This window comes from Zootoca vivipara, chromosome 5, assembly GCF_965207765.1.
Source record: "Zootoca vivipara chromosome 5, rZooViv2.hap1.1, whole genome shotgun sequence".
Taxonomy (NCBI): domain Eukaryota; kingdom Metazoa; phylum Chordata; class Lepidosauria; order Squamata; family Lacertidae; genus Zootoca; species Zootoca vivipara.
In genome coordinates, this window is record NC_142588.1 from 95,163,512 (window position 1) to 95,180,033 (window position 16,522).

General features: G+C 51.2%; 2 protein-coding genes across 2 annotated transcripts; one reads left to right on the forward strand and one right to left on the reverse strand.

Annotated features, from left to right (window-relative positions):
• Nucleotides 1-278: 278 nt before the first annotated feature.
• On the reverse strand, nt 279-2,450 carry LOC148685820 (uncharacterized). Its single transcript, XM_088669362.1, has 2 exons — nt 1,614-2,450; nt 279-1,245 (listed from the first exon to the last, which is right to left on the reverse strand). The coding sequence occupies exons 1-2, from the start codon at nt 2,426-2,428 to the stop codon at nt 888-890; spliced, it is 1,173 nt and encodes a 390-aa protein (XP_088525488.1). The 5' UTR covers nt 2,429-2,450; the 3' UTR covers nt 279-887.
• On the forward strand, nt 2,099-15,590 carry GMNC (geminin coiled-coil domain containing). Its single transcript, XM_060274261.2, has 5 exons — nt 2,099-2,231; nt 2,961-3,147; nt 7,533-7,618; nt 8,190-8,306; nt 9,952-15,590. The coding sequence occupies exons 1-5, from the start codon at nt 2,229-2,231 to the stop codon at nt 10,588-10,590; spliced, it is 1,032 nt and encodes a 343-aa protein (XP_060130244.1). The 5' UTR covers nt 2,099-2,228; the 3' UTR covers nt 10,591-15,590.
• Nucleotides 15,591-16,522: the final 932 nt, after the last annotated feature.

The following is a 16,522-nucleotide window of genomic DNA, read 5'->3' on the forward strand; positions in this document are numbered from 1 at the left end:
TTGTCAACTGGTGAGGCACTCTTGCACTACAATGGAACAAAAAAGAGAGAGTGGGTGACGTGGGGGTGAACCCAAAACATTTCTGGTGTGAAAATTTAGTAGATTTCACTAGGAAGCTGGTGTGTGTGTGGCACATTCTGGCCACAAAGGAAACCGTATATCCAGTCCACCCTGAAACTTTTGCAGGTGTAAAATATTGCAAGTAGGATTGGTTAGGACCGCCCTGATACCCCCAGATCACAAATTGCCATGAATGCATTTTTTAATAAAAAAACATCTAGAGGGGTCCTGTGTATTATCAAACATTTTCATCACACTCGAGTTAATAGTGTAATATGATTCCCTCTTGCATTCAAAAACTGATGTCCTTTGAACTGCAAGAGAAAACAAGAGATCTATATGGTGCTATTTGAAGAAAAAGCTAACTATTATGCATTTTGGAGGGTATTTTAATGATGAGCATGAAATAACTAGTAGATGGCTCTTCCTGGTGAAATTCTCCCCATGGGTGCTCTGTTGCCTACCCAGCCCCCCCCCCCACTTTTTTTCCTGTAGAAAGTCGAGCAAACTGTGACTATTCTGCAAAGGCTTGAAGAAGGTTGTTGTTGTTTAGTTGTTTAGTCATGTCCGACTCTTCGTGACCCCATGGACCAGAGTACGCCAGGCACTCCTGTCTTCCACTGCCTCCCACAGTTTCGTCAAATTCATGTTGGTAGCTTCGAGAACACTGTCCAGCCATCTTGTCCTCTGTCGTCCCCTTCTCCTTGTGCCCTCCATATTTCCCAACATCAGGGTCTTTTCCAGGGAGTCTTCTCTTCTCATGAGGTAGCCAAATTTGGTTGCTGAATCCATCCTGGGGTGCCGAGGGCTAGTGAAGTCCTTTCCTTTTAAACGAGAGTTATCCTCAAATCTCTGAAGGGCCACCACATGGAAGAAGGAGAAAGCTTGTTTTCTGCTGCTTCAGAGGGGAGGCCCCAAGTCAATGGATTCAAATGGCAAGAAAGGAGATTCTGACTAAACCTTAGAAGAAACGTCATGATGGTTAAGAGCTGTGGAATGGACTCACTCAGAAGGTGGTGGGCTCTCCTTCCTCGGAAGTCTTTAAACAGAGCTTGGGTGGCCACCTGCCAATGATTCTTTAGCTGTGATTCTTGCCTTGCAGGATGTTGGATTTGATGACCCTTGGGGTCCCTTGCAACACTTACAGTTCTGATTCTATGAAACGCAAGGGCTCTTCTGTCATTCCTGAGGACCAGATGGGTGGGGGGGAAAAAGGAGACCTACGTTTTATGAGTGAATAAAGAAATCTTACGTTGCTTCTCAAGATCGCCAGTATCTGTGGCTTGATTACAAAATCTGAGCTGTACATTCAGTTTAGAAATTCACCCCCATCCCCCACCCCCGGTTTTTATCCTGCATTCACACCTAGATGCCACCTTGCAAGGACAGCATCATCCAGAGCCACGCCACGGACTTAGAAAAAGGGGAACCTGACAGAACAGCAGCGGGCCTTGATATCATTCACCTCCAGGTGCCTGTTCAACATTGCATTGAAACCCTTCAGGGTGAAAAAGGTGCCCCACCCCCCGGAAAAGAAGTGGGAAGCTGCTGACTTCTTGCTGGCCCGGTGGAGAAAAAGAAATGGTTGGCTTTGACACCCTTTGGTTCCAACAAGGGACCGCGGCTTCTTATCCTTCCCCATCTCTCGCTTGGAGTTCCTTCTGTCCAGTTTCTGCATCCACCCCAAGTAATTCACTTTAGGATCAAAGATGCTCCGTTGGCTCCTTGGTTTGCCTACGGTTAATAGCCAGGTCGCCCAGCGCTGCTTCCCAACAAACTGGCCCAAGCGCTCCCGACTCTTCTCTGGCAGGAGCGAAGCTTCTGCAGATTGCAAGGCACAACTCAGCCCCCTCCCTCCCTCTTTCCTCCCTCCCTCTCTCCCTCCTTCTCTCTTTCTCCTTCCATTCCCCCCTTCCTTGTGAGGAGGACCTGAGCCAGGGCTCTCGCTCGCTCTCTCGTCACCACTTTGACAGCTTCGCACCAAATCAGACGGCAGGGCGCAGGAGCGCGCAGGAGGCGTCGCGCGGGGGCCACTCTCCACTAGATTAGAACTCGCCTCCTGCTCCTCGCCCGTCCCGTCCCGTCGTGGGGCTGCCGGCTGGAGAAGGCTCCCCGGAGTAGAAAGGGGAGGGCGGGGGGACGACCGGATCCCGACCCCAACCTGCCAGATGGTAAGCCGGGAAGGGGTCGTTTTGGGCAGGGAGGAGGGTCTGCCTCTTAGTGTGGGTGGGTGTTCTCTGTGCCCCAACTCCCGGGATGTTCTAGCTGGCCAGCGAGGCGTGTGTGTCACTGTCCGGGGAGTTTCGACGGGCTCGGATTCCAGAAGCCCAAGGGAGAAGCAACTCGGCAGCCCCCACCCCACCCCCATCCCCGCCACTCGACGTGGGCGCCTTCGGCAGGACGCCCGGTGAAAGAGGCGCTAGGAAGGGACCGAGGGGGGGGGAGGTCATTCGTGGGGGCGCTTCCTGCGGGTGGTGGGGGAATGCTTTGGCAGAGTCCGCCCCGTCTAAGCCCACCCGCTGCCCGCCCATCACCTTTAGATAGGCGCGGTACAGGGCACTTTTTGGGGTGGGGGGCTGTGTGTGTGGCTTGCAGTTGCAAAGAGAGCCCGTAGGGGAGGCAAGAGGTGCACCCCTCCAGCAATTTCCCAGTCCAAGGGCGCCCCTTGCCTACCATCGTGAGGGGCACCAGGTGGAAGACGTGTTGTGTGTGTGGGAGAGACAGAGAGAAGCTGGAGGGTGTGTGTGTGTGCCTGAGGGTTTCAGACCCTCGTTCCGGATCCCGTCGAAGGGTCCTGGGCGCGCAGCCCGACAGAGGAGCCCCCGCCCCGCCGTCGAGGGGGGTTTCTCCGCTCCTCCCTCTCACCCCACCCCTCTTCCTCTCTTCCTCCCTCCTGGCAGAGCAGCGCCGCGCCCTGTCCAGAGCTGCCGCCGGCCTTCGCGGGGGGCCCCGTCTGCGTCCGCCCCTGGGCCCACTCGACGTCAGCGGCGGCAAAGGTTCCCCCGGAGACCTGGCTCGACGCCGTCTGGACAGCCGCGGGACTCCTGGAGGACGACGAGGCACCGGGCAGCAGCAGCACCGTCGCCGGTAAGGAAGAGCCGTCCGACGGCCGGACAGGCGCGGCGCGGGCGCGCAGGCGAGAGGAGGCGGAGGAGCGCTTGGTCCGCCTCGGCCCCCCTCGGCCCGCCCCCTCCAGCCTCCTCCTCCTCCTCCTCCTCCTCCTCCTCCTCCTCCTCCTCCTCCTTCGGCTGCTGCGCTCGCAGCTTCGCACTCTCCGTCGGGGAGCGGGCCAGGTAGGAAGGCGCTAGGCTAGGGCTTCCCTGGCTCCCTCCCTGCAAAGAAGGCCGGGGGAACAGCGGCGGCGCTTGCATGCAGCGGGGTTCCCAAATCAGTTGGAAGGGACCCACGAGAGCGTGGAGAAAGTGGACAGAGTAAAGCATGTCTCCCTCTCTCGAAACACAAAAAGCCATGAAGCGGAGTGTGGGAAGATCCACAGATGAAACAAGTCCTCCCTCTTGCAGTGCATAATGGTACCTGTGGGCCTCCTTCTTCCCACAGGAGGCAGGGATGGTCACCCTCTTTGAGAGCTTTCGAAGAGGATCAGGCAAATTCATGGAGGAGGAGAGGGCTAATGCTCCCTCTTCACATCTTTCCAGGGGAAAAACCCTGATCTGGTACCAGCTAGAATCTTCTTTCTTGGTCTCTTCTCCCCTTTAGAAAACCCACATGGGATTTCACTTCCAGCATCAAAAAACTAGCAATTTCTTCACAGCATCAATGCTGTGTGTCTTCAATCTGACAGCAGAATATAAGAAGAGACTGTTGGACCAGCCCAATGGCCCACCTAGTCCTGCATCCTGTTCTCACAGTGGCTGAACGATGCCCATTATGGGAAACCCACATGCAGGATCTGAGCACAAGAGCAACTCTCCCCTCCTGTGGTTTCCAGCCACTGGCATTCAGGAGCATGGCTGCCTCTCTCTGACTGTGGAGGCAGAGCAGAGCCATCCTGGCTAGGAGCCACCAATAGCCCTCTTCTCCTCTGTGAATTTCTCTAATTCTCTTTTCAAGACATCCAAGTTTGTTGCCATCACTGATTCCTGTGGCAGGGAGTTCCATAAGTCAATTATGCATTTTTAAGCATTTATTTTGTTTTATTCTAGTAAATGATTTCTACACACACACAACCTCAAAACAGCGCCAGAACCATTCCCTGCCTGGAAGTCCAAAGCCTTTAAGACACAGCCGCTCAAGGGAATCACAAAAGCACTTCTGTGATGCAGAGGCTCCAGAGTTCTGGCCTGAATAGAATCAGAGGGCACCTGCCTCCCTTTCACCCACTGCCAGCAAAGTTAGGACAAGGACTGCAAAAATGGTGGTCTCTGTGCCAAGTCGAGCAGAGGCTGATCCATCAGGTCCGATGGGGTGCTGACCAACCAACCCCAGCTAGTCGAAGGTTACCAGATTTTTTCAAAGAATCCAGGGACACTTTTTTTTTTTGAAAATAGAATTTTTTATTTTTTAAAAAAATTAAGAAGTACTGTAATATCTTCTCTTCTGTGGTCTCCTCTGTCGCGCAGCCTTCCTCTGGGCCCCGGCCTGTTCTCTTGGAGTGCTAGCCGCCGTGGAGTAGGCTCAGGCCGGGCCTGGGCTCAGCCACGTGTCTTTGCCCTCCCTGTGCTCTCTTACCTCTCTTCCTCAGCAGCGGCGCGGCAAGCTGGGGGCTCCCCCTTTTTTCCTCCTTCCTCTTTCTCTCTCTTCCTTCTCCTTCTCCTCTCCTCCTTCTCCCTGCATCAGCTCCAGGGTTTTCCTGGCCCCGGAGTGCCACTGGGCAGTCAGTTGGGTGGCCGAGTGCTCTCGCTCCCGGCTCGATTTGGGTTGCGGGTGTTTGTGTGTCAGTGGTTCCCCCAGTTGACACGCCAGGCATCCCTGGTTCCCCCTCGGCAGCGGCAGTCTCAGCAGCCTGGAGCCAGCCTGGTAGTGCAGTTGGCTCTGGCTGGCTCCAGGAGCTGCTCACTGCCGTGGCACCCACCATTTCGCCTCGCCGGAAGTCCCCATATGATGTGTCTTGTGCCGTTGAACCAATCACGCAACATTCACTCCCTACTATGAAATCTATAAACTAACTGTTCCCGGGAAACAGGGACGTCTGGTAACCATAAGCTAATCCCCACATGCTTGCTTCCTTTCTTACAACCAGAGGATGGCTCTGCCTGTCAGTGCCTCTGGCGCCACCTACTGCCGGTCTCCGTGTCTTCTGCCCTATCTGTCTCTATCTCTCCCATCTGGAGGTGCCTGCCTGGGGATCTTCAGGTCTGGACTGTTTTCACACACGAATACCCCATCCTGTAGAATTTCATCCGTTATATTTTATCTGCACAATCAGAACGAATTCCAGGAACCAAAATGTTCAAGCTGCCTGGCCCCAAAATGGCAACCAGGCATTCTGTCCAAAGAAGGAGACTCCACCACACTCCTTGGTAGCAAATTCCACTGCCGAACAGCTCTTACTATTAGGACGAACTTCCTGACAGTAAGAGCTGTTCGGCAGTGGAATTTGCTACCAAGGAGTGTGGTGGAGTCTCCTTCTTTGGAGGTCTTTAAGCAGAGGCTTGACAGGCATATGTCAAGAATGCTTTGATGGTGTTTCCTGCTTGGCAGGGGGTTGGACTGGATGGCCCTTGTGGTCTCTTCCAACTCTATGATTCTATGATTCTATGATTCTATGTTTTGGTGACTGTAACCCTGGTTGAAGGAGCCACTTGGTGTCTAGCTTCCATATCTGAGTTTCTAACACTGAATTCCTGACCTAGCAGGAATTATTTAGCTGTGATTCCTGCATTGCCCAGGGTTGGACTAGGTGACCCCTGGTGTCCTTTCCAGCTGTACAATTCTACAATGGTTCTTCTTATATTCTTCGATCTCCCTCCTCTGCCTTTTCTCTCTACTCTGCTTTCCTCCTTGGTGTAGCTGGTCTCTCCCTGGTAAGCCTGAGGCTGGAGACACTATCATGTTCCATTTTACTTTTTATTTTATTTTATTTTATTTTATATACTGTGGCTATTTCCTGTAGGCAAAGCATCACCGGTGATGACTTCACACCCCTGATTCTCGTGCACAGACCAGTTTCCTTGCAAGGGAGCGCCATCTCCCAGTCCCGCTTTCATCCTGGGCCCCTCTCCTTTTGCAAATTAAGCCCTGGAGAGGACTCCTTGGACTCTAAATAGCCCACAAGAGCCACTTGCATCTCTCCCCACACACTTGCCCCCCAGGCCAATTAACCCTTCTGCTCCTGGGAACAAATGTCATGGCGGCGGGGAGTCCCGAGGTTTCTGAGCAGGGGCGAAGGGCTTGTGGGAACCAGCCCCTCGAGGGGCGCAAGAGAGGGGCTGTGTTGCCTTTGTGGTCTGAGTGGGCCTTGAAAGGTACTCCAGGCCTCTCCAGCTCCTCTTGGCCCTGGGATGCCAAGAACAGCTCAGAATGGGGATGTTTGGCAAACTGCAGCAGAGAGCTTGGTGATCAAGTATTATTTAGGGGAAGGAATTCATTTTTAATGGGGCAAGAGGGAGGGACGGCCTTTCTCTTGGGATGGTCTGTGTAGCCGCCACTCCGGACTGTAGCTCAGAAGACACCACGGATACATGCGGCACCACTGTTAAAGCATCTTCATTGGTTGCCCACTTACAGCCCAGCCAGAATCAAGGTTCTTCTATTAATTGACAAAGCCCTGAGCAACTTTGGCCCAGGGTGCCTGAACCCTCATGTCTCAGCGGCCCTGAGACCACCTACAGGAGCATCACTGGAGGCAAGGATGCTTCTGAGTGCCAGCTTCTGGAAAGCTCAGGAAGGGAGAGTGGTTCTTACTCTCGAATCCTGCTTGCTGGTTTCCCACAGTCACCTGGTCAGCCACTGTGAGAACAGGATGCTGGGCTAGATGGGATCCATTGGCCTGATCCAGCAGGCTCTTCTCGTCTTCTTAGGAGTGTCATTGGTCATTCTGCAAGTTGGCGAGACTCGTTTGACAACAGTGAGAAACCAAGCATCTAGTGTCATTGGCCCAGCCCTGTGGAACTCCCTGCCACTGGAAATTCAGCAGGCACCTTGTGTGCCAACTTTTAAATGCCTGCTGAAAACCTATCCAGGAAAATTAAGAGTACGCCCTTCCACAATGGTTAATCAGTGTCTTTTTTAAAAATTGAGACTTTTGTCTTGATCCATTAAGATCCACCCAAGCACCTGCAGACATAGAATCATAGAATTGGAAGGCACCCCAAGGGTCATCTAGTCCAACCCCCTGCAAGGCAGGGATTTCAACTAAAGCATCCAGTTCTTCAGATCTTACGGAGGAAAAATAGGTGAATTGGGGGACCCCTGGGGGTTCCCCCCTTTGAGGCAAACCCCCAAATGCATCACATTCTTGTAGCCCCCAATTCCAGCTCTCTGACTTCTTTGATCTTTCTCTGTTGCTGCAGATCAGTTCTGCAATTTGGGCATCTCCCTCCAAGACGATGGAGGGTCTGGAGACCAGCTCTCCACGCAGCTCTACAGGAACAAACAGGTAACAATTGTGAATCTACACCAACCCGAAATTAGGCTGGGATTTTGATGCCGAAAACCGGAGTTTATTTATTGCAACTGAACTCGGAGAACGCATGAGAATATCAGTTTAAGCATTGCTGGCCAGTGTTACAACGCAGATCTTACATGCTCACCTGCCCCAAGGTATAAAATGCAGCTGGGATGACTTTTGAAGGGGACCCTTTAATTTCTCTTGCCTTGTTGAAATCCCCTCTGAAAATGGAGAAGGAGATGAACTGGTAGCCCCGCATTGTGATAGAGCTAATCCCTGTGTGTTTAATCACTGCGCATTGTTCGCTGTTGACTTTTTCCTCCCTCCTGCACACATTTTTGTGCTTTTGTGGTTACGTTTTTCAAAGGAATCTCCTCAAATACACGAGGAGAGAATAGAAAAAGTCAGAAGTAAGGCTGGGACAGTCGTGCTCCTAATCTCCTTGGCTCCCTTGGGTTCCCTCCTGGGTGTCGGGTTCCAAAGGCACCCGTGCAAAGTTAGCAGTTTGGCTTACAGGGCTGCGGAGCTTCTCGTCCTCACCCTTCTCTGTATTTCGCAGCTTCAAGACACCCTCTTGCAGAAGGAGGAAGAGCTGGCCAGGTTGCAGGAGGAGAACAACCACCTCAGGCAGTTCCTGAACTCTGCTCTGGTCAAGCAGTTAGAGGAGAAAACCAAGGTAACCAGGGCAGGGAGAAGGGGAGTGAGAGAGAGATAGACCATGGTCTGTGGGACATAGCCACCTGACCCATTCAGAACATAAGAATGTTCTTTGCTCTGCAGTGGTATCTTGGTCCTCGAATGGCTTGGTTCCTGAACAAATCAGCTCCTGCAAAATAAAAAAATTCCTTCAGTAGCACCTTAAAGACCAACTAAGTTTTTATTTTGGTATGAGCTTTCGTGTGCATGCACACTTCTTCAGATACACTGAGACAGAAGTAACCAGACCCTTATGTATATTCAGAGGGTGGGTGGTGGGTGGGTGGGAATGGGTGATGGGCTGATGGGAGTGGTAAACCTGTAGATGGCTGTTAACGACTGCTGATGACTGCAATTGGTCCTGCGGGGGAAAAGCAAGGGCTGAGGGGCTAAAGAAAGCTTGATCATGCATAAAGCTCATACCAAAATAAAAACTTAGTTGGTCTTTAAGGTGCTACTGAAGGAATTTTTTTATTTTGCTTCGACTCAGACCAATACGGCTACCTACCTGTAACTAAATCAGTTCCTGAACGCTGCAAACCCGGAAGTGAGTGTTCTGGTTTGCGAACGTTTTTCAGAAGCCGAATGTCCGAAGCGGCTTCTGCGGCTTCTGATTGAGTGCAGGAAGCTCCTGATACCCATCGGAAGCTGCGCCTTGTTTTTCGAAGCGTTTTGGGGTCAAACGGATTCCCGAAACGGATTAAATTCAAGAACCAAGGTACCATTATATTTCTGTTCTCCAGGCATAATTTTATAAGCCTCTATCCTGCCACTCTTAGTTGCCTTGTCTCTAAACCAAAGAGTCCCAAATGCTGATCTTTCCTCACTTCGTCCCCTTGATCATTTTTGAGGTGAGCGGAGCAGAAATGCGGTCGCACCATAGATTTGCAGAAGGCATTATGATATGGGCAGTTTTATTTCCAGTTCCTTTCTGAATTCACCCAGAGACTCTCCAGACATCCTTTTAATTGCACATCCATGATTATTTGCGCTTGGGATGCTTTTGGGGCTGTTACACACAATCCCACTTTCAGTACTGTTTGCACCTGCAAAAGTTCTGGGATGTCCATACTGCTTCATTTCCAATCAATGGTTGCCTTGGAACTTCTTGCTGATATCCTGTAAATGCTGTTGGGATCTGTCTTTTGCTGTGCTATAGCCCTTCCAGACCAGGGGGCAGAGGAAGCCGCTTGGGCACCCGGAGCGGCACCCGGGGGCAGGCACCCGGGGGCATGCACGCGGGGGGGTGGGACATCGCCATGCAGCGCACATGTGCAGCGTCACCATGCACATGCGCACTACACAGCAGTGGCCCCCAAAGCCGCTCACGGCTGCAGCCACGAAGGGAAGATCCTCCACTCGTGGCTGCAGCGGCAAACAGAGGATCCCGGCACCATCCGCACGGTGCTGAAGCGGTGGCGCTTGGCTTGGGAGTCGCGGGGGGGCGTGCCGAGTGTCACCCCCCTCCAGGGTGGACTGCCCCATCACACCCCCTTGCTACGCCAGGTGTATTTGGGTAGGCAGATTCCCCCCTCCAGCCTCTTACGCTTATAAACTGCAAAATATTCTCAGACTTGCTCATCAGATGTTCTCTGTCCCCCTCTCTCCGCTGCCCTCTCAAACAGAAGCTGCTGCGGCAGAGCGGCCAGAAACCTCGCAGCCCTCTCCAAAGTGGCAAGCGGAGGCTGAGAGCAGAAGGCCTCCCCCTTCCTCGCGAGGCGTCCCACCCACAGAAGGCCAGGCGGAACCTCCTGGGCTCCTTCTCCGCCTGCGAAGAGCCATGCGACCCCCACGTGGACACCTGGGTCCTCCGGACGCTGGGCCTCAAAGACCTTGACACGATTGACAAGTCTCCTGCTTCAGCTAACTACAGTGCCTTGACCCCAGAAGTTCCCCTGGGCTCTTTCATCGGAGACCCACCTGAGGCAACGAGCTTTGGGTGCGACGACAGCCTGCCAGCTGTTTACAGATGTGCTGCTTTGATGTCCGTGGACAGGACGAGCGACAACAGGGAAGAGCCTTTGGGTCACGCACCCGAGCTGCCTTGCCATTTCTCAGTGCCTGAGAACAACAACCCTCCGCTGCCTTGTGAGCTGCCCTGTTGCTCGGATGCCTCGCCCAACCCAACGGAGGTGGCTTTCACCACCTCCTTGAGCCCCCACTGCAACGTCAAAACGCACACCTTCCGCCAGGGACAGGCTTTCGTGCGCCGGGATGAGGATGGAGGGTGGAAGCTGACTTGGGTACCCAAGCAGCCTGAGTGAAGGAGCTCTTCCCTGTCCACCCCCCAACCCAAAACCCACCTCAGCACTGCCAGGAAAACAATGTGTTTACAGATTAAGAGTGGTAAAAAAAATATTAAAGGCCCTATTGCATTTCTGTTGAGAATGGGAGGGTTTAGGACTATCGTTGCTACTGCTAGTCTGATACGCAGCTGTGGAGGTCTAGCTCACTGCCCAGATGCAAATTGCAGCCACGCATCTATGGATCAAGGCTGATTGATGCAGACAATCAAACCAGGAGCAGGGAAGAGGTGGAGGGCAGGCAGGTGATGCTCTGTGCAAGTTTGCAAAGCTACATGGCTCCTGCCGGAAACCTTTTCCTCTTCCCTCCAACTCCCTCCCATGTGCTCCCCAAAGAGTTTGAGAGCTCCATTTGCTCTGGGAGAGTTGCAACTTTGTGATTTCTATCCAAGGAGGAGACCCAGAAACCTTGCCATGTTCTATAGCTTTCCCGGCAGGGTATCAATGGCAGTCCATTTTGCACATGCTCAGAGGGGCTCTGTAGCTGCTGCTGGGCACTAGGCTCAGACCTGGAGATCCGTGGGTCAGATGAGCTTTGGCAGCGGCAGGCAATGAAGTCCACAAAGAGCTGCCCGCATGAGTGCCTGCCTGCCTGCCTGCCTGCCTCATGCTCATTCTGGAGCAGGGAGAGGCAAGATACAGTATGTACCCCCAGCTGCACTTTCCCCCGCTGCCTCCTGAAGAACAGCCCTGTTGGGCCTGAAGTCTTGCCAGAAAACTCCGACAAAAATGAGCTGCTCCAGTTGAAGGACTTGGTTCCTCCAGCTTTGAAGGACTTTGCTTTTTCCATTTCACCCCACCTACTTCCCCCTCTATCGGTGCTGCCTTGGCCCATTACTGTTTTGCCACAAATGGACTGCTCTCCTTCCACCCAGAGCCCTGTCCTGTTTGGTGTGTCATGGAGAAGTTAGTGGAGGCATGGCTGCCAGCGCAGGAAGGTGTAAGATGAGCACTGAAACCAAAGCATGGAGAACATCAGAAGAAGCTGCTGGATCAGGCCAGAGGGAGCCCACCTAGTCCAGCACCCTGTTCTCGCAGTGGCCAAGCAGATGCCTGTCAGAAACCCTTATAAGCAGGATCCAAGAGCGTCTCTCCCCTCCTGTGCTTTCCAGCAACCGGGATTGAGAATCATTGCTGCCTCCGACAGTGTAGGCAAGGAGATTCCACCCTGCATAGAACTGAGAACAGAGTTGTCAGTTCCCTGTGGAAAGAGACTGCCAGGTCAGTTGTCTTTGGGTACGGGAGCTGAAATCCAGTTTCTTCTTTTCTGCTGCTAATTGTGCAGTTTCCAGAATTAATTGCAGCTGTGTCTTTGTGACCAGAGCACATTGCGACTACAGCCAGAAATGCCCTACTTTAGCAAAGGGTGGTTTGGTTGGAAGGGAGCTGGGTCTACTCTGAGCCTGTCCAAATGTGTAATCCAATCCTGATCACAGTGGCGGAGGAAGCCGCTCAGGCACCCGGAGTGGCAAACATGACGTGCGCCGGGGGGGGGGGCATCGCTACATAGTGCGCATGTGTGGCGTCACTACATACGGCTGCAGCCGCGAATGGAGGATCCTCTACATGTGGCTGTGGCGGCGTGATGGCGGCGTGATGGCTGCTCGTGCCACCGTGACGTGGCACCGCCTTGCCACCCCCAGAGACGTGCTACCAGGAGTGCACCGCCCCCCGCCCCCCCATTGTGACACCACTGCTGCCAGGGCCACAGAAACCAGTGCCACGGCTGCAGGAGAATATTGGCAGAGGAACTGACTCCCCACCAAAGCTGAAACAGAATTTGGCACAGCTGTTTCTCCCCTCTGGCCCCAGTTCAAATCAAGAATTTTGAGTTTATCCAAATTTTAAGTGTGAAATGCAATTTTATTTCTTTGCTTCTCTTTTTTTTAAGCAACTCTACTGACACATCTTAAGGCAATTATGTTAAACGTTAACTTTCCAGATTCACCATTAGCTTACTTTGTTTCTAATGTCACTAAATCCAAAAATGTCAATCAGTGAGAATACTTGGGGTGGGGAGAAGGAGAAGGGGGCGGCAGAGGACGAGATGGCTGGACAGTGTTCTCGAAGCTACGAACATGAGTTTGACCAAACTGCGGGAGGCAGTGGTAGACAGGAATGCCTGGCGTGCTCTGGTCCATGGGGTCACGAAGAGTCGGACACGACTAAACGACTAAACAACAACTTGGGGTGGGGGTGGGGGAGGTCTTAAATTAGGATAACAGTCATCTTTCCCTTCTTCAGTGCTTCAGAGAAATTCCAGAATTCTTCTGGATAAGTTCCAGTTCTGCTTCACATTGCTATTAACAACACAAACAGGTTGTAGAGAGATTGGTGTGTCTGGAGCATCTTCATTCACCTCAGTTATCATGCCATGCTCGAAAGGGCCCAACATCCCTCGTTCTCCTAAATTTGTTCTGAACTGGAAACTAATTCTCTGTAAGCTGATTGACCTGTGTTTGGGCTGTACATTGCAGAATGTGGATGGCAACCGTCGTAACTGAATGCTTCCCTGTACACAAGTGTTCCTGGCACTTAGACAATTAGAGCTGTAATAATAATAATAATAATAATAATAATAATAATAATAATAATATATTATTTGTTTAGTCATTTAGTCGTGTCCGACTCTTCATGACCCCATGAATAATAATAATAATAAGATGATGATGATGATGATGATGATTATTATTATTAATACCCCACCCACCTGGCTGGGTTTCCCCAGCCACTCTGGGTGGCTTCCAAAAAAATATTAAAATACAATAGTCTGTTAAACATTAAGAGCTTCCCTAAACAGGGCTGCCTCCAGAAGTCTTCTAAAAGTCTGGTAGTTGTTTTTCTCTTTGACATCTGGTGGGAGGGCGTTTCACAGGGTGGGTGCCACTACCGAGAAGGCCCTCTGCCTGGTTCCCTGTAACTTGACTTCTCGCAGCGAGGGAATCGCCAGCAGGCCCGCAACCTGTGTAGGGAGTGTGTGGGGGGGGGATAAGGATAAAGTGAGCCCCCACTGCAGTCTAAAGCAATGTAGCCCAGAAGCAGGTTGACCTCCCCAGTGAGAACTAAGCCTAAATTCCATGTTCATTGGCACTCATCAAGACTTAAGAATGTAAGATGAGCCTGCTGGATCAGGCCAATGGCCATGTAGTCCAGCATCCTTGCAGTGGCCACCCAGTTGCCCACGGGAGACCCACAAGTAGGACCTGAGAACAAAAGTCCTCTCCCCTCCTGTGATCTCCAGCAACTGCCATTCAGAAGCATCTCTGCCTCCGACAGTGGAGGGCAAAGCATAGCCATTCTGGCATAGCCATAGAACCATAGAAATGTAGAGCACAAGGCCCACCTACTCAAATCCCCTGCAATGCGGAAATCTTTTGCACAACCTGGGGCTCAAACCCACAGTCCTGAGATTGAGAGTCTCATGCTCCACTGAGTGAGCTATCATAGCTCTGTTATGAATAGCCCTCTCCTCTGGCTCTCTTTTAAAACATCCAAGTTAGTGAACATCTCTGCATCTTGTGGGAGTGAGTTCCGCAGGTTAATTATGTGCTGCGTGAAGTTCTTCCGCGCTATGGCACTTGTTCTTCAACGGGGCCTCATCAGGTCCCCCAAGCTGTTGTCTTGCCCAAACAAGTAGTTTTTTTCTCCACCCACTGAAGAAGACAGGCTTCCATGTGGATCTTTAGGAGAGTTCTCTGTGAACATCTTCTTCACTTGATGATAAATGACAGCGTCAAGTTGAAACCTGTATACTTGATTGGCCCACCGAAGAACAGCCCTGTTGGGCCTGAAGTCTTGAAGTCTTGCCAGAAAACTCTGACAAAAATGAGCTGATCCAGTTGAAGGACTTGGTTCCTCCAGCTTTGAAGGACTTGACTTTTCCATGTCATGCCACCTACTTCCCCCTCTATCGGTGCTGCCTTGGCCAATGGCCCATCCAGTCCAACATCCTGCTCTCACAGTGGCCAAACAGATGCCTCAATGGGAAACCCACAAGCAAGACCCTAGCCCAAGAGCAACTTTCCCCGCCTGCGGTCTCCCATAACTAGCATTCAGGAGTGTTGCTTCCTTCATCTGTGGAGGGCATAGTAGAACCATCCTGGCTGGTAGCGATCAAAAGTCCCCTCCTCCTCCAAGAATTTGCCCAATCCTCTTTTAAAGCCATCTAGGTTGGTGGCCACCACTGCCTCCTGTGGGAGGGAGTTCCACAGTTTAGCTTTGTAAAGAAGGACTTTCTCTATGTGAATACTCGTTATTAGATAGAGATACAGTCATACCTTGGTTTTTGAACAGCTTAGTTCTTGAACATTTTGGCTCCCGAATGCCACAAACCTGGAAGTGACGGTTTGCAAACTATTTTTGGAAGCCGAACGTTCGACGGGGCTTCCGTGGCTTCCGATTGGCTGCAAGGACTTTCTGCAGCCAATCAGAAGCCGCACTTTGATTTCCAAACATTTTGGAAGTAGAACGGACTTCTGGAACAGATTCCATTTGACTTCCAAGGTACGACTGTAGTGGGGGCTGATCCTGGGAACTTCTGCATGCAGAGCAAATCGCTCCACAGCCTATGATCCTGCACCCCCACTTGCTAGCCAGAAGATCCACACAGTTATTCGTGAGGATAATGACCCACATTCTTGGAATGCTGCAATGCCAGCAGCAATAAATTTAATTTAATTTAATGGATAATCCTGATTAATTTAACTTGATGCATAATATGTGGTTTGTTTATGATTTTTGTTTAATGTTTGTGTGTGAGAGTGATTTTTTTTCCTTGTTAAAAGAAAAGCCTCTATTACTTATTGCTCCATTCGAAAAGCATGTTGTTCTTTTGCAGACACATCCTATTGGAATGAATGGGCTCAGCAAGGTGCCCATTCATTTTGGGGGTGGGGTGGGGGGAGAACTTCATGGTGGAATGTACCTGTAGTGATGTCTAATAAAAGTAACACATTGCTTGCCTTGGCCTGAATTTCTCTTTTCATTTTGATGCCAATTGATTTTGTGGTTCTCCACATCCTGAAAAAAATGCCAAGTGGATTGCCATACCAGGGGTGGCCAACTCCCAAGAGACTGTGATCTACTCACAGAGTTAAAAACTGGGAGTGATCTACCCCCTTTTGGGGGGTTCAGGTCAAAGCTGTTGAGGTTTTTTTAAGGAAGGGAAGCCCTGTTTTTTTGGGGGGGGGTTAGGTCAAACTTGTTGACCTTCTTTTAGGAGGGAGGAAGGCCCATTTTTTGTTTAGGGCTTCAGGTCATAGTTGTTCAGCTTTTTTAGGGAGGAGGAAATTTTTGGGTGAGCTATTTTTAGGGGTGCCAGTGATCTAGCAGTGATCTACCACAGACATCCAGTGATCTACTGGTAGATCACAATCTACCTGTTGGACGTGCCTGCCATAGACTTTTAAAATTTAGGATGTTGCACTAAAATGCCAGTGAGCTAAAATAGGGACCGGGGAGACATTTGATTCAGCTCACATAGAAAGGCAAATTGGCCTAATTCACCCCTCCCAAAACAAGGCGCAACTGAAACACAGCCAGCTTTCAAAATCCACACTTCTCTGCATTTTTGTAGTGCCAAGCAATGGACACAAAAGTGTAGATTCTAGGGTACAGCGTGCATAGCTATGTGTATCTCAGTGACTGGAAAAAAAGAGAAATGGAAAGGAACTGACCATGACAGAGATTCACCCGTCCCTAAGTTAAAACAAGTGTTCTCCTCGCTTTATTCCCAGCCCATAAAGGCAACCCAAGTATTTAAAGGCAGCAGAATGTCTGGAAACCAATCCTGATGAGGTCACCCAGGGGGGAATACAGCCCTCATTTGGGATGGGTGGGCAAATAGGTCAATTTCGGTTTCTCTCCGTTTCTCACTTTTGCAGACTTGAGTTCA

Bases quoted from the DNA above. Each gene is read 5' to 3' on its own strand.
- GMNC (XM_060274261.2), top strand. The intron at 7,619-8,189 runs GTAACAATTGTG...TGTATTTCGCAG, and splicing joins AGCTCTACAGGAACAAACAG to CTTCAAGACACCCTCTTGCA. The intron at 8,307-9,951 runs GTAACCAGGGCA...CCTCTCAAACAG, and splicing joins AGTTAGAGGAGAAAACCAAG to AAGCTGCTGCGGCAGAGCGG.
- LOC148685820 (XM_088669362.1), bottom strand. From the start codon at position 2,428: ATGGGGGTGGGGTGGGGGCTGCCGAGTTGCTTCTCCCTTGGGCTTCTG. The intron at 1,246-1,613 runs GTCAGCAGCTTC...TCTGGTCCTCAG, and splicing joins CTCCACCGGGCCAGCAAGAA to GAATGACAGAAGAGCCCTTG.